Source organism: Herpailurus yagouaroundi, unplaced genomic scaffold, assembly GCF_014898765.1.
Source record: "Herpailurus yagouaroundi ecotype Mexico unplaced genomic scaffold, PumYag 77, whole genome shotgun sequence".
Taxonomy (NCBI): Eukaryota; Metazoa; Chordata; class Mammalia; order Carnivora; family Felidae; genus Herpailurus; species Herpailurus yagouaroundi.
The window spans coordinates 88,616,669-88,641,960 of NW_024412388.1; the positions used below are offsets into that span (position 1 = coordinate 88,616,669).

The 25,292-nt window shown below is 34.1% G+C and overlaps 1 protein-coding gene across 10 annotated transcripts in view; it reads right to left on the minus strand.

The window, feature by feature from the left end:
- The window catches only part of COL11A1 (collagen type XI alpha 1 chain), a 225,856-nt gene that overhangs the window by 11,817 nt on the left and 188,747 nt on the right, over window positions 1-25,292 (minus strand). For all 10 annotated transcript variants that reach the window (XM_040471126.1, XM_040471135.1, XM_040471133.1 and 7 more), the window contains 11 exons: window positions 20,710-20,763; window positions 19,781-19,888; window positions 19,434-19,487; window positions 18,752-18,805; window positions 17,672-17,725; window positions 11,650-11,703; window positions 11,417-11,524; window positions 10,904-10,957; window positions 1,589-1,642; window positions 592-699; window positions 61-114 (listed from right to left, as the gene is read on the minus strand). In XM_040471126.1, the coding sequence (XP_040327060.1) occupies window positions 61-114; window positions 592-699; window positions 1,589-1,642; window positions 10,904-10,957; window positions 11,417-11,524; window positions 11,650-11,703; window positions 17,672-17,725; window positions 18,752-18,805; window positions 19,434-19,487; window positions 19,781-19,888; window positions 20,710-20,763 (756 nt within the window). The remainder of the gene's footprint in view (window positions 1-60; window positions 115-591; window positions 700-1,588; window positions 1,643-10,903; window positions 10,958-11,416; window positions 11,525-11,649; window positions 11,704-17,671; window positions 17,726-18,751; window positions 18,806-19,433; window positions 19,488-19,780; window positions 19,889-20,709; window positions 20,764-25,292) is intronic.

A 25,292-nucleotide genomic window follows, 5' to 3' on the forward strand; every position in this document is an offset into this window, starting at 1 on the left:
AGAAATCATGACTCTTTTGGTGTAAGTTTCCTTTACAAAATTCTTGTGTCTCGCACTTACCGGTAAGCCTGGAGGACCAGGGGGACCTATGGGCCCAGCAGGACCTGGAATCCCCTGTAAAGAGAATCATCCAAATTAGAGTTTTCCTCAGCTATGCTACTCTCTATATTGCAGGACAACATACACTGAAAACTTAGATTATGCAAAAGTATATAAGAATAACCTGAAATTTTCCATTGTGAACCTAAGAAATAACTTTTGTAAGATAATCTGTATTTTTTTCCCGTTTGCTTCAATGTCTCTATATTTAGACTTATGTAGCCTTCAGAATAATGATTTGTATGTTTTGGGGATTCAATAAATTGCTGTGTAATTAACTATTGAACTGTAATCTTTATGATTTCCAACTTGACATATTTTTAAATTATTACTTTAAGGTTAAATAAATTTCTTTTTGAAAACACCATTGACTTAAAGAGGTTAAAGATGCTCTAAATCACCCTGCTGGTCACGTTTAATGGAATGTGCACAGGTGTGTGTGCGTGTGTGTGTTTGGAAAGGAGTAGGAGAATAATTTATATCTTTACTCACTCCATCCCCCTTTGCTCCTGGAGATCCTTGAGTTCCAGGGAGTCCTCTGTCACCCTTTTCACCTTGTTCTCCTGGAGGACCAATCAGGCCAATTAAACCAGGATGTCCCTTTAGAAGGCAGAGAAAAGAAATTTGACCATATGTAAATTACAACCATATATTAAATTATAGTCATAAAGTAATTGCACACTAATTTTATGGAACATAAAAGTAAAAAAAAAAAAGATAAAAACTTTAACCCTTTCTGAATGATATATAGGATTAAGAACCTCTTTCCTCTTACCTAACAGGATCGTTTACGCTTACATTAAGTGAATCTTTTGTTTATAGAGAGAAGTATTAGGGAACAAAATGCTTTCTAAAAGAATCATCTTCAGTGTTTCATTTACTGAAAAGTAATTCCCTAAAAGACCAATAATGACCATATTGATCAAATAAACTGAAAATTCATTATTTTAATAAGCATGATATTTTATATGATATGATTTCTATCCTTCAGAGACTCTGTGGTCTTTAAGAGACATTTGGAGATTTAAAAATGACCCAAAAAAAATTAACGCCATTATAAAAAGGCTTATTTTCCATAATTATTTGGTGCAACTCCGTGTACTTTCTGGAAGATCAAATTACTATTTCAAAAGTATACTAGTTTAAATTTGTTATTTTCATGTTTAAAAACATAAAATGGGCATTTTGTTATTCCATCTGTTTATTTTCTGAAGAGTTATTTTGGTATAACCATATGCTTTCTCCATATGGCTCCTACAAGGGGACATTGAGAAAATATAACAATGGATTTGAATACATTTTTCACTATGACTTTGTATCTTTTCTCTTCTCTAAATTCATCTGGGAAGCAGAGGATTGGAAGCTTTTGCCTTGGTTAAAAGGACAAAGATATTCTTTGAAATTTCCTTTTGAATGATTCTAATCTGCAAAATTATTGTCTCTGCTATTAGCATATCAAAACTGTAATAACACGTGCTTTTATTCTCACCTTCTCACCCTTGGAACCGGGGTCACCTTTGAGACCAGGTAAGCCAGGAGGTCCCTAAATAATGAGAAATAATAAACATACATAAAGTAGGCATGAATTAGAGAATCATATTACTATGCAAAGGGCAAGTTTGGTTTTGGTAATATGACAGAGTTCAAAAATAATTAGTAATGCTTAAGGTTTATTTATCAGAATTCTAAATAATTTTGTTTAAAATTCCATGGCTTGATATTTAACTTAACACTGGTTACATAAATATGCAGTTAGAAATAAGACTTGGTTTACACGGACTTACAACAGAAAAAGAATAAATTTTTAAACACACTAATTTTAGAAGAAGGGATTTCCAAAGTACACATCGATTCAATAAAATATTTTGGTGCTAAGCTCAAATAAATTACAATATTTCCTAGAAACTTAAAAAAAAAAACTCAATAAATTTTTGACAGTCAAATGACATTTGATAACCACTTTTCCTAAGCAAACTCCTAAGATAGTATTTTTAACTATAATTCCTGAAAAATATTTTCAAAAATATTTTTAATGTTGATTTATTTTGTGAGAGAGAGAGAGAGAGAGAAAGAGCAGGCACGTGCGCACAAATAGGGGAGGGGCAGAGAGCGAGGGAGACACAGAATCCAAAGTAGGCACAGCCCAAGGCGGGGCTTGACTCATGAACCAGAAGATCATGACCTGAGCTGAAGCCGGATGCTTAACCGACTGAGCCACCCAGGCATCCCAATTAAATCTACAAATCATTTAAATAAAAGACTCTGGGATGCCTAAGTGGCTCAGTTGGTTAAGTATTCAACTTCGGCTCAGGTCATGATCTCTTGGTTCACGGGTTTGAGCCCTGCAGCAGGCTCTGTGCTGAGAGCTCAGAGCCTGGATCCTGCTTCAGATTCTTTGTCTCCCTCTTTCTCTGCTCCTCCCCTGCTCCTGCTCTGTCTCTCTGTCTCTGAAAAATAAATAAACATTTTTTAAAAAGTGATTTGTAAATTTAATAATAAGGTAAATAATTTTTCTCATATAATTATCTCTATCCTAATAATGTTTATGGTCCAAGGATAAGGTACTTATCTATTTTGCTAAATTGTATTTTTATGAAAATTATGGCATGACCTCAACAACTAACCCTGACCCTACCCATGGAAATATTCATATTGATTACTTAACAAACTTAATTTTTTTTTTTAATGTTTGTTTACTTTTGAGAGAGAAACACAGTGTGAGCAGGGAAGGGGCAGAGAGAGAGAGAGAGGGAAACAGAATCCAAAGCAGGCTCCAGACTCTGAGCTCTCAGCATAGAGCCCCATGTGGGGCTCGAACTCAGGAACCACGAGATCATGACCTGAGCTGAAGTTAGACACTTAAGAGCCACCCAGGTGCCCCACAAACGTTTTAATACAAAAGTCAGGGTACTCTATATTGAGGACAACACAAAATATCCTTGTCCTGAAATTAATGACAAATGAAATGATGCAGGCAAGAGATTCTATCAGAAGAAGTGTAATTGACACTAAAAGATGGTTAGTATGTGATTGATGAAATCAGAGCCAAGATAATGTTACAAAATGTAGGTCACAACTTCCTGCAACAGAAAGGCATTGGTGGGGGAGAGGGGGGAAGCAAAATATTCATACGATTTCTCTATAAATAGAATTATTCATATTGGACTGAATTTTAGAATTATAATTTTAATAATGATTTAACATAGTACTTAGAAAGCAAACTGTTTTAACTTGTAACAAGCTATACCAGGAGTGTTCACAATTGTATCTTCTTCAAGCCTACCATGAGTGATTTTTTCCTTTCTCTACAGACACTGCTTTGGTGTGAAAAAAAAAAATGTAAGTGCCAGTCTATAAGTTTTGTGAATTTAAAGTATTAAGAGCGATGGATCTGATCCAAGTAGTATGATGTAATATAAAAAGTATGGGCTTAGAATAGGATAGACTTGGGATAGAAGCCAGCCTCTCTTATTAGCAATTTAAATTAGCTAACGAAAGAGAGCTTCAGTTTTCTCATCTATAGATTGAGGATTATAATTCCTGTCTCACGAGATCAAGTAGATGAGCCTTTTCCATTCCTTAGTTTCTCACATCTATATCTTAAACTGAAATCCTCATCATCAGGAGAAAGTAAGAATAGCTTTGGTATCAATTAGTACTATGTAACAATAGTATTTGGGGCTACTTAAATATATTTAATTTGCTTTAATTCATGAACGAATCTGAAATTCTGTAAGTATTGATATAAAAGTGGGAAATTTCTCTACATCATTCCATTAACAATAGATAAAAATCATTTTCATATAAGATATGTGCTATTTTAAATGTGAATGTGTCTAATAATATTCTTCAAAGAGAAAATTATTAATCCTCAGACATAAATTTAAATCAGTTCAGTTTAGAATCTATTTTGTATAAAAATAACCATGCCACTTTGTTAAATCTCTGACAGACAAATGTAGATCACAAAGAAATTATATTCAAGTATATTCTAAGGCTGGGTTTGAAAACCTAACTTCCACCTCAGTCACTAACACCCTATCATAGTGGATATCAAAGTGTGACCTCAGACCAGCATCATTAGCATCATCTGTGAACTTATGAGTAAAGCCAATTCTTAGGCCTCATCCAGACCAGCTAAATCTGAAATGCTGGAGTGAAGAGACCAGCAGTCTGTTTCATAGGTTTGATACTCATTAAGGTTTGAGAGACTTGGCTCCATGGCATTAGGTCCCAAATTGAGTTAAATCAATATGCAAATCAGAACAGCATAAAAAAATCTCATTTATGTTAAAATAAAAGCAATACCTATTTAGTTCTACTAGTTTAATATTTTTTAAAGTAAGGTAATATATTTCATATCTACTATTTTCTGATCTTATCAGAAATGCATGATGAATCATCAGTAGGGAAAATAATGTTGCCCAATAGCACATTTTAAAAGGAATAATATAAATGAGTAATGGAAACTCTCAGAATTTCTTGAGACCATGTTATCATCAGGATAAATGCCGAAGACTCTATATGTTAGAAAAAAGTGGCATAAAAAGTATGAAAAAAAATAGTTCTGATAAAAATGTAACTGCATGAAAGAACCATATACTCGTACCAGTAGCAGAAACCCTTTAAGAATACTGGTTAAAACTGACGTATGTCAATTAAAGTAAAAACATTCTCTAGATTGAAAATATAAAACTCTGCAGTGGCCAGATTTTTTTCTTTCTTCACTTCTCATTTTACATTCAAACTGTTTTAGGCATGTGATACACTTTACAGAAATTTTGCTTTAAGTGGGAGAACTGACAGATGTTGCATGCTGAATATCAATATTCTTATTTTTCTTCTTTCCAAGATTCTGTTTTAGTTAACATATAGTGTAGTATTGGTCTCAGGAGTAAAATTTAGTGATTCATCACTTAAATACAACACCCAGTACTAATCATAACAAGTGACTTCCTTAAAATGCTTCCCACCCGTTTAGCCCATCCCACCACCCTCCTCCCCTCTAGCAACCCTCAGTTTGATCTCTATAGTTTAGAGTCTCTTACAGTTTGCTTTCCTCTCTGTTTTTATCTTATTTTTCCTTCCCTTCCCCTAGGTTCATCTGTTTTGCTTCTTAAGTTTCACATATGAATGAAATCATGACATTCGTCTTTCTCTGACTGATATCACTTAGCACAATACACTCTAGTTCCATCCACATCATTACAAATGGCAAGATTTCATTCTTTTTGATGGCTGAGTAATATTCCATTGTATGTATGTATGTATGTATGTGTGCATGCACACATACATACATACATACATACTAGTTCTTCTTTGTCCATTTATCAGTCAATGGACATTCAGGCTCTTTCCATAATTTGGCTATCGTTAATAGTGCTGCTCTAAACATTGGGGCACATGTGCCCCTTCAAATTACCATTTTTGTATCCTTTGGATAAATACCTAGTAATGCAATTTCTGGATCATAGGGTGGTTCTATCTTCAACTTTCTGAGGGCCTCCACACTGTTTTCGAGAGTGGCTATACCAGTTTGAATTCCCACCAGCAGTGCAAGAGGTTTCCCCTTTCTCTACAATGGACATCAATATTCTGATCACTGCTTCATTCAGAGTCTCAAGTCTAACCACCCTTTAGTTGAGTAATCTTGGATCTATTACTTATTATCTCTGAGCTTCATTTATGAAAGTACTCTAATAATCATAACTGTGTCATAATATAATAAAAAGCAGACCTGCAAAATTACTGTATAAATAGTGAATTATAACATAAATATTAATTACTGATATTTGTTTTTTTTATATTACAAACAGTTATCAATCAGCCCTCTCACCACATTCTAGTAGTATAAGCTAAAATGACAAAAAAGAAAAAGAGGAGGAGGAGGAGGAGGAAGAGGAGGAGTATTGGAATTCTAATTATTCAGGCTTAATGAGAAATATGCTAGACATTATTTGTGTTTACAATGCATCTTTCTTTCTTTTCAAATTTTAGAGACAGAGTGCAAGCATGGAAGTGAGGCAGAAGGAGGGAGGGAGGGAGGGAGAGAGAGAGGGAGAGGGAGAGGGAGAGGGAGAGGGAGAGAGAGAGAGAGAGAGAGAGAGAGAGAGAGAATCCTAAGCAGGTTCCATGCTCGGTGCAGAGCCTGACATGGGGCTTGATATCATGACACTGGGATCATGACCTGAGCCGAAATCAAGAGTCAGATGCCCAAATGACTGAGCCACCCTGGGGCCCTATAATGCATTTTAAATCATTTCTATAAATGTACATAAAGGAGTTAGAGGAAATGAGTATTAATTCCTAGAAGCTAATAATTTCATATGAACTTGCAAACTTTATGAGGACACATTTACCAAGAAAAATCAGTTTCTTAACATTTGCATCAGTTGGAAATAGAAATTGGTAATGTTATGCTATTGATAGCAGTTATACATAACCCTCCAAACTTGGGACATATCAAAAATATCAATTCTTCACATAAAAAGATTATTCCAAGTACATATTTTCTATTTCTTATTTAGGATATTGTAAATTGAGAAACCCTAGGGAAATACATAATTCATAAGTTATAAAGTGAAAAGGAAAACAGGGATGATACATTATTAAGTGCCTAGAATATACAATCAAACATTTTCCCCTGCAGTATTATATGCTTTACAGGATATTTGCTTTGATATGCATCTCAAAACTCTAGTGCATTGATGTTGAAAGAAACTGCAGATCTTGCACTTTATTTAGAATGTCATATTGTGAAAGAATGTTTAATTTGGTAAAAAGCAAATGCTTTGCTGTTTAAACCTGTTTAATCATTATGGGATACTACACATCTCAAACCTATTTACAGATAGTTTAGATGTAGCATTAAAAAACAAACTGCAATTCAGTAAGCCATCTACCATTTTTTCAGGCATTTATGGTTTGAAATAATGCTGTCAGATATTTTATATTTATCAGTATGTGAAAAGAAGGAACGTATGATTATACTGTGGTAATTTTTCATCTCTTTTTTAGCTATTTTGGAACAAATAGGTTCATCTAATAAAAGAACATGAAATAAAGTGAAAGCTCAAAACTCAAACAGATGCTAATCCTACCTTCAAAACATAAAAATAAGTTTAAAATGATGAAATCCTGTTAATTTTGACTGTACACACAGAGAAGAGAACGTAGCCACAATTTCTGTTCTCTTTAAAACACTGTTTTATTCCATTTAGTTTTTGTTGACTACATACTCAAAAATCATTGATTCAACTTAAAAAAACCCTCAAATAAAATTCTTATATAATCTCATCATTGTCCTTAGCTTTCTGTTAGCGCTCATATGTACTAGTCTATCCTCTCAGTTCCATATGGTGATTCTAATTATATATGCACCTAAAATTCATGCATATATAGAAGTTTAATTTTTACCCTGAGAAATGTCTAACTTTGAAAGTGAAAAATATATACTGTACCTTATCTAAACTCTAGTATATCTAATTACACAGAGGGGGCAAACACCAAACATATTATCATCTTAAAACTTTTAGAAGATGTTTCATTCCTGCCCCAAAGAATTTCCACTCCAAAGGTTGACATAAAATTGTATATAAAAGACCTATAAAATATCTTGGTAAGTAACAGTAAGTGTATAAGTAAGTGTATAAATACTCTGATAAAACAAAAGCCAGAGAAAACAAAACAGCACCCACACTGCTCCGTTAGATACAGTGCAACTGTCTAACTGGGTAGCTGCCTGTCCTGAATGATAAAAGCAGAGCAAGTTGTACTTACTGAATAGAATAGCGAAGTAGCATTTAAAAATTGGGGAAAGGGGATTGTCGTGGTTTTGTTTGACTAGTGGACCCTACAGCAGGAAGTTTCAGGCAGCTTCTAGAAGAGGAAAAGAGACCCAAAGGGTAGCTGCAGAAATGCAATGATAACAGACTTCTGAAATTTGTGTAGACGTGGATGTGGGTGTGAATATATTTATAATTATAATGAGGAGAAAACACATTATGGAGGAAATATTCACATGAATTTCACATGGATTAAATTCAGAGACTAATGCCAATTTGTATGGGTTTTAAGACGTCTCTTGTTTTTACCTCCCACATTTTTAAGCCTCCCAGACACATTTAAACCCCTCTCGTCCTTATTTAATAATCTTACCATATTTCCTATGAGGGAAAGGTCCCCAGAGAAGATGGCATTTTAACAGTTCTACTCTGAATATATTTAGCAGCATTCTCTGCTTGATTCTATTATAGTACTTACCACTTTATACTCTAACTGCTGTAAGTCAGCATAATTTATTTGTTGGTCTTTTCATTTGCTTCAACAGTGTCTTTCAAAAAAATTTATTAATGGTATATATGGATGAATGAGGTCAAATTTAGTTTTTTTTAAGTAATCTCTACCCCCAGGGTGTGGCTCGAACTCAGGACCCCAAGATCAACAGTTGCATGCTCTAGTGACGGAGCCAATCAGGTGCCAAAAATTTAGTCACTTTTCACTAAGAATGTGAAATTGTTTTCTTTTTCAAAACACTATTTCATTCAATTAATAATTCTTTGGTGCTCCTAATGCCAATTATGGCCTAAGTGTTTTACATATAACTCATTTAATTAACATAAGACCCCCATGGGGTAAAAATATATTAATAATCCCATTTAATTCAATTAAACTTCATAACATCCCATGAGATAGATGCTATTGATATTCTAATTTTTCAGATGAGGAACCTAACACTTAAAAAAATAAATAACTTTCCTGGGGCACCTGGGTGGCTCAGTAGGTTAAGCATCTGACTTCAGCTCAAGTCATGATCTCACTGCTCATGAGTTCAAGCCCTGTGTTGGGCTCTGTGCTGACAGCTCAGAGCCTAGAGCCTGCTTCAGATTCTGTGTCTCCTTCTCTCTCTGCCCATCTCCCACTCACACTCAGTCTCTTTCTCTCAAAAATAAATAAACTTTACAAAATTTTTTTGAAAAAAAAATTACCTTCCTAAAGCAAGTCAGTGGTAGTATTTGTTTGTGAAACCAGGGAGTTTGGGTTCAGGGTCAAGGACCTTAACGAATAACCATGATCAAAAATTGCCTACTAAAGTTTTTCATAGCTGAGTTGAAAAGCTCATTAAATTGCCATAAAATGCATCTTGAAGATGGTTTCTCTGACAGTCCTCACTTCACAAGGACTGACTAGCATTTTCATTAAAATTAGATGTCATTGTCAAAGTGGTTGATGCTATGAGAAAGCTGCAATATATTCACATAAGTACTCTCTGAGAAAACAAGCATCCAGAGAAAAGCAAGTCACCTAAACTGCCAAATTCCGATGCCTTTCATTTCACTCTGCTTAAAAGGGTTTGAGTTGTTCAGTCCCTTGCTCTGTAAACTCACATCTATCGGAGAGTCAGAAATATAAACTTTTATAAGCTGGAATCAGGTGGAATGTCTGATGGTTTTAATTTTAATATTATCTGAAGGAAATCTCCAGCATGATGTTTTTTATTTCATCTGGATAAAGGTCAGAATACTTACTGGAAAATCTGAAATAACAAGAAAAAAATCTCTGGCAAATTTTAAGTCTACATTAAGGCGCATTTTTTTTTTCCAGGCACTGACTCTGCAGTTAGGAATTTACCATATCTAAGGAGAATTCCCTAAATAGTGGTGTAGACGGGGAACTCACCCAGCTTCCGCCAGGCTCCTGTTATGCTGAGGGGGTCACCTGCAGATGTGATAATCTCTGGCTTGAGGTCACTCAAAATTTGATAATGTTTATCCCTTTACTAAAATAAATGATCTTTAACTTTCAATGACAGTTAAAAAAATAACCTCTGTAACACTTATGAAGTATTTGGTATATATTGTGGCATTTTTACTAAAAGGAATGACCCACATTCCTCCTCATAATTAAGATTATGAATATCAGTTTTGATGGCTCTCTGAGCATCTATCTGTCAGGTAATTAATATATTCATGATAAGAGGTATTTTTTTTAAATTTAAATTGGCATAAGGAGGTGTTTGACTATTTGAACCAACATGCATCACACCTACATAATGCTGTATGTGTTATTTGCTGTTTTGATTAATCCCTTCACGCATAACTATTTTTGGACAATGAATTTCAAACACCTCTACCATAAGACAGAATCTGTCACCCAGAAGACAATGATTTAAGGCGAGACTTGGATTCTCACTTCTGTCCCAATTTTGTAGGGAGGATAGCCTTGGCACCTATAATAAACTCCCATCTATGAACAGTATGCCGGTCAACAAAGTGCTCTGTTGGATTTATAAAGCCATGTTTGAACACAGGGTTGATGATTGTAACCCAGCTTCAGTTGTAATAATTATACCTTTCTCCACTAATGGAGGTTAATGTTTTATCTTTCAGCCTGTGTGACTCACGAAGAGAACAATTTATTTGGTGAAGGAATCACTATGTGCCTGTGCCAATGTCACTCTTTTAAATGAAGTGCCAGGAAACTAAGTGTAATTGCATGCATTTGGGGGAACTGTCCACATTTGGAAAAGAACTGGCTGGGCCATTAGTGGCATTTTATTCAGAGTGGAAATATTTTTTTTTCTTCTCCAAAGGACAAAAAGGAAAGATCTGATCAAGGGGAAAAATTTCCAAATAACCCATCCCTTAGGATTACTTTCCTCTTTTTAGGTCTAAGTAATATGCTTTCTGAAATACTGTACAAAATATAAACTATTTTGTAAGACACAATTTTGGAAATTCTAGCCTGTAAACAATTTTGCTTCTGGAGCTTTCCCTTTCGAAGTAACAGAAAAGACCATACTCACCATAGGACCAGGAGGCCCATCTTGACCTGCAGCTCCAGGGAGACCTTGCTCTCCCTATGGAAAATAAACACAATAGATTTTTTGATTAACAAAAGCATACATATTTCTTCATTTCAATTTTGGAAACACAAAAAGAAAGCAAGAAAACATCATCTATGAATTCCATCCCATGGAGAACATCTACAAATGTTATAAGCAATTTTGAGTGTTTTTACCTTGTGTGTGCATGTCTAGATGGATACATGTATAAAAACTTCATATTGTTGAGTTCTTAGGGTTGGGTTTTCTCTTCTGCCTTTCTATGTTGGAATTCACCATGAACTTACTAAATAAATGATATCTTTAAATATTTTAAGAATATCTGACTTTAATGATTACATGACATTTACTGAATTCCTATGAGACATCCACACGATTACCTATGAAATAATGCTGTCATAAATATTTTCATTCACAATTTTTTGGAAATGAAACATTATTTTCAAAATGGCGTCCTTTAGCACAGGTGCTTACCACAGGGCCAGGGATGCCCCGAAGACCCTCTGGACCAGGCTTTCCAGCAGGTCCCTGAGGACCAACTGGGCCAGTTTTTCCAGGTGGGCCTTCAGCACCTGCTTCTCCCTGTTAGAAATAAAATGTTTGAACACATTAATAATGAGAAAAGACATCCTGTATGCTATTAAAAGTACTGAAATGGGTATTGTTCAATGTATAAGCCTTTCAAACATAATACTTGTATATCTTACCTTGGCGCCTTTTTCTCCTTGTCTTCCCTCTGCACCTGCTGCTCCAGGAGGGCCCTATAAACATAAAAGTACACGTAAAATATATATCGCATATAAGAGTAATGTAACTGAGGACTTATTCACAAATACTCCAGTTTAATTTGTAACAGATTCTAATAGGGACTGTGTATAGCTATTTAGTTTAAAATGCAATGAGAAAAATCAAAACCCTTTTATATAAAAACTTTCAGTTAGAATAGTAAACATAAATGAAACACACATTGACAGATAATCACACATCAATGTAAGGAAACAGTAAAGATAATTTCTTTAAGAAAAGCTGATGACTTAGTTACCCTTAGTGTGTTAAATACTCAGGTATCATTTATTATGTTGTATAATTAGGAATGCATGTATCAGATTTCACTTTCATCCTTAAAGGTATTTTAAGATTGACTCCTTTTTTTTTATTTGTAGGCTCCTTTCTTAATCATAGAACATCCATATGTTATGTATACATTCTTATAGGATCATGTCCGACTGAGAGCATCACATTTAAAATCTTGACTGTCAGCAGAAATTTTATTTTCATTTTCTGGGACTATGCAATTCACATAAATAAGTGGCATAAAAATAGTTATCACTTTTTAAAACCTAATATTAGAGCAAGAGCAGAAAAAAAAATCTTCACTCTCCATATGTCATCCAAAAGTTTATGAGGATATTCTGGTGTTTGCCTGACTTTTGTATAGCTGCACAGATTGCTGTGGAGAGATGCTAGTTACTTATCTGTTTAAAGCTATTCATAATACTCCTCCTTGACTATATAGGTATCTTTGTAAGATATCTGTCTACCCAATTCTCTTTAGTTCTTTTTTCATTAGCTTTGTGACTTTTAACAATTTATTAGCATTCCTGAACTTCATCCATAAAATATTACCAATAAAAATTCTCTTGCAATAGAATTGTTGTTAAATTTAAATGAGATAACACACGTAAAAGTACTTTTCAAGCTTTCTTGGGTAGTGGTATCAAACACAGATGCGGAATCTGGGGCTTAAGGGCATAAAGCCTGGACTCAGATTTCCTGACTTCAAATCCTCGTCCCGGGCACCAATTAGCCTTGTGATCGCTAGAAAATTATTCGCCAGGTCAGTGCCTCAGTTTATTTCTCTGCAAAATGTGGATAAGAATAGGAGCTATTTCCTAGAGTCATCATAACAACTTAATGAATTGATAAAGGTAAATGGCATATAACAGGTTTGGGACATAGAAAACACTGAACAAACATTGGCTTTGGTTCTATCATTGGTAACATTAGCAAATATTATAATTATTATATACATTAATGTATTTTACCTATACTTTTCACCATGTTGGCAACCTAAGAGTCAGGTCTAACAAAATAAGCTCTCAAAATACACTTGTTGACACCATGTCAACAAATTATTTTTTCCATGCATGCTGTTTCTAATACCTGAAAAATATAAATTCTATGTTTGCAATAACTTGTTTTAATTGGAAATTTTTGAGTTGGCTAAAAAATAATATATAAGATGATCCTGTAGTATATAATCAGATTTTGATACCTGATATTCATATTTCCTTCTTACATTTATATAGTCATCTGTGAAATATAAGACATTTCTAAACCTTGTAACAAAATGATGAGAAAAAAATCATCTATAATCATTTTTATTACATAACATTCAAAGAAAGTATCAAAGAAATCATCATTTTTTCAATTATAACATAATTGACACATCTAAATTTTGTTTCTATTATATTGGATCCTCATGTCATTTTTAGTAACATTTCAAATCAACAGAAGCTGGGCACTTGGTTTGATAGCTTAATAGAAGCACAATACAAATGCTTTTGGCCTATAGAATGACCCCCCAATATACATTTTCAATTCATTCAAAGACATAGATTTACAATTTTGTTATAAAACATTAATTTACACTCATTAACTGAGTTTTTATCACTTAACAAGCATTAAGATTCAATTTAATGTTGAAATTTTCTGCTCAAGTTCAAATATAACCACAGAAGGTTTAAAAAAGAAACTTCATGATCTCTAAGTAACTGCATTTCCTTTTTCCCCAGACTCTCTCTCTCTCGTATTCCATCAGTTACTTCAATTTTGTAATGAATTGTACTCAAAATCATCAACTGAGATTGAGGTTGGAGGTTGGGGAGACTAGGGGAGATGGTGTTAACTGGTGAAAATAAGGTGCTGCAGGAGGAAGACTCCTCTCTTTCAGGTGCCATATTAATATGCTAATGGTGAGCACAAGCTAGTCTTTAATTCGGTCTTTTAAATTCACATTTAAAAGGAGTATCAAGCACTTCATCAAACTCGGAGCATTCTGTGAACTCATTTATCTCTGAGAGAATCAATGAATATAGCATAATTTTCTCAATATCATCATGGTAACTCTATTGTGCCTCAACCAAAAGGTAGGAAATGTATATATTTTGAAGCAATCTCTTGAGGCAACAGCATTATGCTAACATTAATATATGCTTAAAACTTAAGTGCTTCTTTTTAATTTCATGCTATTTATGCAAGAGGATTTCTGTATAGAAGCATAAACTTCAAATAATTTAATGTTAAAATGTCATAAGTTATTTCGGTGTGATGTTTAAGATATTAACATATGCAAACCAAAACAACCATAATGACTGTGATTTTGGAAATAGAAATTATGAGATTCAACTGAACAATGGGCTTTTCCTTATTCTGTCCTTTTCCTTATTCCTTATTCTATGAAACTTCATAGAAGTTTCCCTTAAACTCGTGACATAAGGGTATGGAATTTTTCGAAGGACTGCACTAACACACATGAACATAAAGAACAGAAGATTTATAAATATCTAGCTTTGGAGAAAAGCTAGTCATCAGCTGTCTAAAAATGTAACAAAAATACTGCTTTTACCACAAAGGAGAAAAGACAATCTGAGTTTGAAGAGCCTAGAGAATTTAAACACGAGTAAACTACAACACAGCCACAAAATTTTGATTCAAATAGAGTTTCTCCATCCCAAAAGGACTTCTTCCTTCTCTGAATGAACTTCTGATATCTGTCACGGTGGAAATCCATATTAAATGGATTTTCTCTGTTCTTTATCTCATTTTTCCCATTTTCATTTATTTCTTATATAATTTTTCCAGATGGCACAGAGTGTTTTTTTTCTGTTTTGTTTTGTTTTTTTAAAGAAAAACTGGGATGAAAACACACTTTTTCTAGGGGAATATGAAGTTTCCTTTGTAAAAAATTAATAGTGCATATGGACAAATTCTTGTCTTACTTCTCATATATCTGCATAAACAGATGGGCAAGGACTTAATCTAGTGAACTACTTGCTGTACTTTCATGAGTGTTCTGATTAGAAAATGCCTCCTAAAACATAATACAGTAAAACAGGCCCCAGTTAATTCTCCACCAGTAGTCATGGTTACACAGGATCTTCTTCACCATGAGAAATATACCTCCTATAAAATACACAACATAACCTCTCCCCACTATTCACATTTTACAATATTATTCTATAATTTATCTCTTCTTCCATTCATGTAAAAAATATTTAAATTGTCCTTGTGTTCCAGAAATGTACACGGAGAATACAAAAAGATAAAACAAAACACCAAATGAATAAAAAAAAGGACAAAAAACAAAAAACCATGAAATCCTAAGGAGTTCATGAAGTTTCATTATGAAGTTTCATTTCTGAAGAGAGACACCAAAATTAACAAAGATAGTACATTATAAAATGTGCAGAGATGAGGTAGGTATATAAAAATAGGCACAATGTTGTAGTTTGACAGTAGGGAAGGCTTTCCCAAGAATCTAATCTCTGCTCTGAATCTTAGTGTGGGTTAAATGTGGAAGGGATGTTTCCTTTTAACACTTTATCTTTTGACCATTCACATTCATGCATAAACACATAAGGATGGAAAGAATATATAATGAGAATATATGCACATATATAACAACATGTATGTATGTAATAAGAATATATATACTATATGGTGTATATATACAGGTTAAAGTTTTGTCTGCATTTCTGTTAATACTGGAGTCTTTAGAATTCCATTTAATGGTGCATTTTGAGCAGTTTCAAGTTATCATGTTTAAATTATTTTAGTGACCTCTAGGAGGTTTTTCAATAAAAGAGTGTGGACCTAGCTCTTGGTTTCAAACAGGTATAATGATAACTTGAGTATCAAAATTCCATGTTTTATCAACACAAACCATACAATCTTCTAGTGCCTTAAGGAAATGTACATTTATTCTCTAGTATTACAAATACATGACAGAATGTACATGTACTACAAATGACAACTTAATTTTCCTACTTGTTCAATAACTGTTAGAATGTTGTTTCTCAGTATCACTGCCACTCGTAACATTCTGGTCAATATTCTATTAGGAAGGTTTAGTATCACTTACTCATCCATCTAGAAAGTTTTAATGGCATTCAGACTGCAGGCAAAAATAGGAAGGAGATCTCAAAAATCATGTTACACTTTGTAATTACTTTCTAAGAATAACAGCCCAGTGGTTGCTGTGTGAGACATTTTTTTTTTTCTACCAAGACCATGCTTCAGGGCTGTCAACAAAACAAAACAAAAGCAATAAGAATATTATTTAGAATATAGTTAGAATATAAGAAGAACAGGGAAGGTGGAAGGTTAAAAAGCACTTGGTCAATGAAGAAACAAGTGTATTCAGGAAGATGTTTAGTATAAAATAAATTTATTTCTGGCAAAGGAAAATGTTTATAAATATTGACTCAAATTTATATTGCTGAAGGAGAAAATTAAATTCTATTCCTACTCTGTGAGAATGTGGCGTGTGAAAATCCCACTAAAGCAAAACTACCATTAGAAAACCACAGTAGTTCCAATGGCTCTGTGCCTTTGGATTACTGAAAGGGGAATGAACCTAAGAAATACATTTTGATGTTTACCACATATTTTGTTTGCAGGTAGGTCAGAAAATAGACTAAAGGAGGGATAGGAGAACACTGGATAATGACGTAAGTATTGTAAGAGGCAGGTCAACAGAAATGGTTTCATTATGAAAACAGTACAGTAGTAAGAAAAAGTTAATCTCCTATCATCCACTGGAGCCAATATTTTTTTTTCAATATATGAAATTTATTGTCAAATTGGTTTCCATACAACACCCAGTGCTCATCCCAACAGGTGCCCTCCTCAATACCCATCACCCACCCTCCCCTCCCTCCCACCCCCCATCAACCCTCAATTTGTTCTCAGTTTTTAAGAGTCTCTTATGCTTTTGGAGCCAATATTTTGAACAAGATCTATTTATTTACATTTTGCTGTAGTGTTTTGTTAAAATCCTGCCATGGTTCCAAATCAGAGAAGTTTGACGGTGTCAAGCAAGCTAACATTACATGCTGATTCCTGGGCTATTTCTATTGATAGTTGCATTCAGATTTTTGCAATGTTTTTAGCTAGCAATGGACTTTGGCGTCTCATCTCCCTGTAGTTGAAGTTCAGGGTTCCATCAGTCTTTTACAACAGACTGCATTTGTACAGAGGGGAGACCTAAGCACAGAGAAGTGGGAAACTACTGTCTATTGTGACTGATTAAATCTGTCACTAAAGTGTGTTCCATTTAAATATTTTGACAAATGTAAGAAATTACCCTCTTCTCTAAGACTTATATTTTTTCAGCATCATTATAATATGCTGTCTACAGCTTAAGAATATTATGTTTATACACATAGTAGATGAGTGGATGTTTCAAATAAAGAATTTTATTTTTTAAAAATGTTTATTTATCTATTGAGAGAGAGAGAAAGAGTACATGCATGTGCATGTGTGAGCGAGTGGGCAAGGGCAGAAAGAGAGAGGGAGAGAGACAACACCAAGCAGGCTCTGCACTGTCAGACGCCAGGCTCAATCTCATGAAATGTGAGATCATGACCTAATCCGAAATCAAGAGTAGGATACTTAACCAATGGAGCCACCCAGGTGCCCCTCAAATAACAAATTTTAAAAACTTACTCTTTTTCCAGGAGGACCTGGTGGGCCAGCCTCACCAGATGGGCCAGGTGGACCCTATAAAATGTGAAAAATAGCTTTTAATTGGGCATTGTTTTATGGTCCACAGCATTGTTTTCTAAATCTGGACCGAATCCAAACTTCTTTCTTCATCTCCCCACATCTATCTTTCCCGGATAATCTCAGCCGTATTTCAGATTCCTAAACTTCCTCTAGATATCTATAATTAGAGCTAGTAAATTCAGATGGAAAACTTTTTCATAGCTGGAAGAAAGTGACTCAAATTCCTTCTTCTTAAAACTGTGCTCTTTTTAAAAACTGCTAACTTATATCTGATAAGCAGCCAGGAGCCATACTAATTAATTGAATCATATGATTAATAACTCTTCTCATATCACATGCATTTGTGAAACCATAAAACTGTTACTTCTTAATTTCTTCTTGTACAAAACCAGCATTCTTATGCCAAGGAGTACTCAGCATGTTGGGCTATGATCTGCAAGTCTTATCTACACAGAATAAGCCTACAAATATCCAGTGGGGATGGCTCTGGAGACAAAACTATGTTAGGGGTGTGATTTGTCTTTGGCTCCTATTTAATTTAGTGCCTTCCTTTACCTCTTCCCTAAATACCCATATGTGGCCAAAGCCCCTGTTGAGTCATTCTCAAAGTAAAACAAAATAATAGTGATAGTCCAATACAATGCGGAGTTCATTTAGGTTAGAAATTGAAGTGCAATCATGCTAATGATAGGCTGATAACATGGCTGTCTTCATTTAAGCCTTATTTGTGTTTTTAAAATAACTTTTTATTTAACACAAATGGATAGATACTGAATTTGACATAATACAACAAAATCATTAGTATGGCACCACTACATTTTTTATTATGAAGGTTGCTTATATTTCTTAAATCACATCGAGTAAGAAACTCCACGTAAGTTTGAACTGAAATTCAATGATAACTGACACTTCTTTCAGAAAAATGTGTACCCACCTATCTATGCTTTTGAAAGTTTGATTACTTCTTTAAAATGTCTTGAGACTGTGTAAAGAGTAAATAAAAACAGTGTGCTTAATTACCGGTTGACCAGGATCTCCGTCTTCACCCTTGTCACCACCAACACCATCTTGACCCTATAATGGGCAATAGAAAGTGAACACAGATACTTCTCACTATGAATTTGCTTTTATTAGAAAAAAGGTATGATATCCTATCTGAGTCCCTGAGATAAATGATTACTAAAGGGACAAATAGAAGTATTACTAAAATCTTTCGATTGTATTTTAAGGATTGTGGTATCTCTCACTCTTTCGACAAAGATTTGTGAAACTGCGACCACATCAAGTTTAAAATACAGTGTGTTGTTAATACAAGAAAAGAAGAGGATGGAATTAGTGTAGAAGGCCAGTGGATCTGTTCACCATGAACAAATACGGCGGTTTGAGACAGTATTTGCACCAGAGGAGACACAGAAATAAAAGCAAAGATGCTGCAACTTTGAAATAAGAGTAATGTTGCTACTCAGATAATCAGTTCATACAATGCAGCAAAGTCTGGAAAACTAACCTAAATGAAGAAAATAATCATGCAACAGAGGTCTAAATGTCTTCAACTATATGGATTTTATAGCTGCAGTTTACATTTTCTTTTCCTTTCTATTTTTGGGGGTCCAATTAAGTAATCAAGAATTTAATTATTAACAACCAAGACACGGGTAACCTCCCCATCAAAATAATTCCTTTATTTTCCCATGATACTTACTGCAGGGCCAGGTTCTCCAGGAGGACCAGGATCTCCGGGAAAACCAACAGGACCCTAGAGGGATGTTTTTAAGAGAAAGAAGATAAATAAAAATATTTTTCATAAAGTCACAATATTCTGATGTTTAAGAGCTAAGTCATGGTAAAACCGTATGAGAGGATTTCCCTTCTTCCACTAGAAAATGTTCAAAAAGTGAAATTAATCGAGAATGCTTATGCATATATGAAATAAGGAAAAGTCAGCTTCACCAGCTATGGGCCAGAGTTTCATGATTTCTAATCTTTCTATGAAAAACTCCTAAGTGGCTTTGACATAGGCTCTACCTGAAAGGGACCAAGCTCACTTACCGGGTTACCCTTAGGGCCATCGTCACCTGGTGGTCCCTTAGCACCAGGAGGTCCAGCAGCACCAGGTGCACCAGCTTCTCCTTTCTCTCCTCTTTCTCCTTTGGGGCCCTACAACAACGTAAGAAAAAGAATGATTACCTTATAAGCTGTAAATCAGGATTTCTTAGTCTCAGCCTATTGGGTCAGATAATTCTGCTGCTGGGGGGCTGTCCTGTGCACTGCAAAATGTTTAACAGCATCCCTGGTCTCTACTAATTTGATGCCGGTGTGTGACATCAAGTGTGACATTCCTCCTAGTGTGAACCAAAAATGTCTCCAGACATTGCCAAAATGTTTCCTAGGGGTCAAATTCACTCCAGGTTTAAACCAATCTAAATGAGAATTAATACAATCCTACTACACTTCATAAATGTGGGTTTGATGTAGCAGGGTTTGTGTCCTTCGTGGACAGCCCCCTCCCCCAAATCGTATAAACAGCTTATAGTTTTAATGTTCTAACTTATGCAAATGTCATTTTCTTTCAATTTCTATGTAAATCAAAATATGCGCCGGGTATGCAAGATTATTAAACAAAAACGCTCTGCATTTGTGATTGTTTGTAATGGGTTGGAAAAGAAAAGTAAATAACTGAGTTACAGGTAGGAGTTAAGTCACATGTTTAAAATACTCTAAAAGGGGGATGCCTGGGTGACTCAGTCAGTTAAGTGTCTGACTTCGGCTCAGGTCATGATCTTTCGGTTTGTGGGTTCAAGATCTGCATTGGGCTCTCAGAGAGCCTGCTTCAGAAATTCTGTCCCCCTCTCTCTGCCCCTCCCCACTCTCTCTCCCTCAAAAATAAATAAGCATTTACAAAATAAAATAAAATAAAATACTCGAAAAGGAATTCCCAAACTGTTACCATCCCATGTTGACAATAGGCCAGCACTTACGCCTGTGCCTGCTTCCCCAGGGGGCCCTGGGTTCCCTGCTTCTCCAGGCTCACCCTATAAAGAAGAGAGGAAATGAGCTTCAAAACACAGAAATGATATTTTTATGCTTGTAAAACTGCTTTCAATGATGGCCACGACATTTTAGACTAGACCTTAATTCAGTATATTGTTTAAAAGTCAGTAGAAGACTTTAAGAAGGAACTTTTCTTATTACTGACCTCAGTATTTTTATTTCTCAAGTGAGGAGACAGAAGTGGGTGTCTCAGCAAGTAGTTAATAGAGCATTAACCCAAGTTACCACCAAACCACACAAAACAGACATCTGCATGTTTCCTAACCAATTTTATATTGTGCTTTTGTGCTGCATCAATATTCATATTATAATTTAGTTTATTGATTAAATAACTTTCCTTTTTACTATGTTAATTTGCTTTATCTTTACAATAACAAAAAAGCAAATCAGTTGGTAGTATACTGATTCTATATTCTATAAAATATATTTAATAGAGATCTGAGATCATAGAAAAGTACTGTACTTATACACAAAGATACTTAGATACTAATTAAAACTCCTCTTGAGGATATAAATATTATAAATTTGTTCACTTTTATGATCTCCTTGTATAAATATAGATGGCTAGAGGTGCCTGGGTGGCTCAGTCTGTTGAGCATCTGCCTCTTGATTTTGGCCCAGGTTATGATCTCACAGTCATTGGACTGAGTACCACATCAGGCTCTGTGCTGGTGACACAGAGCTTGCTTGGGATTCTCTCTCTCCCTCTCTCTGCTCCTCCCCTGCTTGCTCTCTTTTTCTCAAAAATAAGTAAACAAACATTTAAAAAAGTATGGATGGCTATTTCCTAGCTTAGCAGGCTAATAAATAAACCTCCTAGACTAGCATGTTTTAGTTATAAAAGTCTATTACTAATTTTCTACACCTAGAAAATTATTGTATCCAATTAATCTTCCAAGTGAAATAATGTTTCTACATTATTTTTACATGATGTTTTATAATAATGCTGTATTCCTACACAAAATCAGTGGAACTAGAAATTTTGAAGTGGAAATAGTTTTAAATTTAAAAAAATGTGAGGTCTGAATTTCCTTTAACTTTCAACTCTGCTCTTTCCAGTAATACTGGTATAAACCCATTGCTCCTAATTTTGGTTTGAAATGCATTATATTAAATATAAACATAACTCCAGGGGAAAGACTGTTTGGTGTACATAATTCCTTACTCTTTGAGAATATGCACATATTTTAATTTCTTGAGTTATTTGCATCATGATGGAAATATCAAGTATTTTCTAGGAATTTATTAGTAATACTAGTGTGTGTAAATTATTTTCTCTCTCAAGAGGAGTAGCAAATACCTATTATTTTAGATAAACCTTACAAGAAAAATATTACACTTACATTATTTAAAAAGCAACGAATATAAGCAAAATATAAAAAGTGTGACTAAAAATATGTAGTTATTTCCCCTCTAGTTCCAACTTTGGTGATATCACCATGCATAAGAAGATGTTTGTATTTGGTCAATAGATGACCTGTATTTTCCCCCAGCTTTACTTAGATATAAATGACAAAGAATTGTATATATTCATAGTGTACAATTTGGTGTTTTGATATACGTGTACATTGTGAAATAATCTATCTCAGGTGGATGGAATGATATATAAGTAATAGTTTTATGACCCATGATTCATAGCTCTGAAATAAAACTTAAGCAGTTTGTCATTCAAATCAACTACAAAATGTCCATATTAAATGCTTTAAATTTTAAATATACACAATATACTGCATGATCTCACTTATACCTGGAATTTAAAATAGCCAAACTCATACAAGCAGAGAGTAGAATGCTTATCACCAGAGGTTGTGGTGTGGGGGGGATGGGGAAACATTGGTCATAGGTTACAGACTTTCAGATACACAAGATGAATGGGTTCTGGAGATCTAATACACAGCATTGTGAATATAATTAACAACACTGTATTGTATGCTTAACATTTGTTAAGAGAATACACTTAAGTGTTCTCATGCCACATTCAAAAAAGGTAATTATGTGAGGTAATGAATATATTAATTAGCTTGGCGTGTGGGGATTATTTCACAATGTACACATATATCGAAACACCAAATTTTACACTATGAATATGTATAATTCTTATTTACTATTTATACCTCAGTAAAGCTGGGGGAAAATGCAGGTCATCTATTGACAGGGTACAAAACATCTTCTTATGCATGGTGATATCACAAAAGTTGGAACAAGAGGCGAAATAACTACATTTTTTATGTCACACTCCGTATATTTTGTTGTTCCGCTTTAGTCTTTGTCCAGTGTAAAGTTAAACAAAAGTAGATTCTTTAAGGATTGTTTCCATTTTACTGAGGGAAATGATAGGTGGTAAACAGATGGATTTAAAATAATGATCGAAATTTAAAGACAAGTTTTTACTACAAAGTCTCTTCACTTTGAGAATAATGCATTAATATTCATTTGCCCAAAATACATTTGAAAACCACCTTTGTGTATATTAGAGCCAGCATGCATAATATAAATAGCCAGTACTTAAGATAAAATTAATATTATTTAAAATGTACCATATTAAATCTTTTGAAAGGGGATGGGGCAAAATTACAGGTAGCAAAATAAAATATTGCAACAAACCATATTATATAAATTGAATCTGCATTTCTGGCATCAACAAAGCTACACCATATTTATTCTGAAAAATAATAATTGATATACAATGATATATATCCTGTGAAGAACAATGCATATGAAGGAGGTTCTAGATTATAAATTTATTATTACTTATGTAACATTTTACCCCTTTGTAACACTTATTCAGGTTAAAATTCCCTTCAGAAGGAGCAACAAATTGTAATCTAGTCACAAAGTACACATTAAATATTAAGGTAATATCTTTGTTAGGTAATATTTCCTTGTTTTGAGGAGATCATTGAAGTGCAAATCCATTTATAGCAAATATTACATTACATGGAAAACACATTAAACATATTTAAGCAAATTGGAGCATGACTCAGGATATTAGTTTTCTTTTCTCTCTTTTTTTATTGAATTAGTGATTGGGAATAAATTTTCCAAAATAGAAATGGGGAGGCATACAGCCAGAATCAAAGCTGATATCGGAAATCTGTAATCTATAGCAAACTATATTACCCTAGATTCTGAAGAAAATTATAATTAGAATTTTATTTCTATCATGCCACAGAAAAACAATTTTACTAGAAAAAAAATTAAAACTCTTTTTTAGTGTAACAACGTTAGATCAGGTACATTTTAATTATAAGAGGTTAAAGCACTATCTTGGTTCACTGTATCATTCTCTTAAGACTCCAAGATAGACAAGTGTTACCAGATAGTTTTTAAACAAACAGCTTGGCCAAACTCCAAACTTTTGGCATCCATGTTTGTCACCAAAAGTAACATGAGATAAAATCATAGAAGTAACTGAAGTATTTAAACCTGTTCCTACTGTACCCACAAGTTTGAGGAAACCAGTAAAATAAACTGAAAAGGCTATTAAATTTAGAATTAATTTATTTAGAATTATTTTGGAATTTTCTATGTGGACAAAACTAAAACGAGAAAGTACTTGTTACAACTATCTAGTCAACATTAAAGCCAAGGGAAGAGGGGCGCCTGGGTGGCTCAGTCGGTTGAGAGCCAGACTTCAGCTCACGTCATGATCTACCAGTTCGTGGGTTTGAGCCCCGCATGGGGCTCTGTGCTGACAGCTCAGAGCCTGGACTCTGCTTCAGATTCTGTGTCTCCCTCTCTCTCTGCCCCTCCCCTGCTCATGCTCTGTCTCTCTCTCTCTCTCTCAAAAAATAAGTAAACATTAAAGCCAAGGGAAGAAAGGGGAAAGGTGTGAGTCTGTCTTCATCTGTCTCAGACAGTTTTACCCTCAGAGGCCTCTTGCCTTTGCTGCTAATTCTTCCCATGACAACTGCACTCAATGAAAAATGTGCTTTAAATTTTACCTCAACTCACACTTTTTCAGCACAAAACATTAAATTTAAAAATATAAATGGTCAGTAAAAAAACTACACTGTTTATGCAGTAAGAATTAGATAATTTTCAAATGCTTCTAATTTCGTAATGAAGAAAGTATTTGAATAGTTGATAATACAGGATTAATTATAATCAAAATGGTAGAATGTGAGTGTTCAGTAAATATAAACATCAAAATACCACGTTCTGATCTTATTGCATTTTTTCTGAGGGGTAAATCTTTTAATTAAAATAAAGTAATTTAAGTCAAAACTCTTTAAGACCAAACAACAGAATCATTTTTAGGATATGTCTATACTTCTGATATCACTTAATAACTATAAAATTCAGGAAATACATTTTTTCACCGTGTAATATTTTATGGTATGAAATGCAATTTTCATCCCTCAAAACTGGCAAATAATTTATATTTTTAAATAAAGCAAATACCAATGTCAATTTTCTTAAAAATTGTATTAAGAAATGAGCATGGGTGCATAAATAAGAAATCAGAGAATCATTTGACATTTTCATAAAAAGAAAGTTGTTTTAAGTG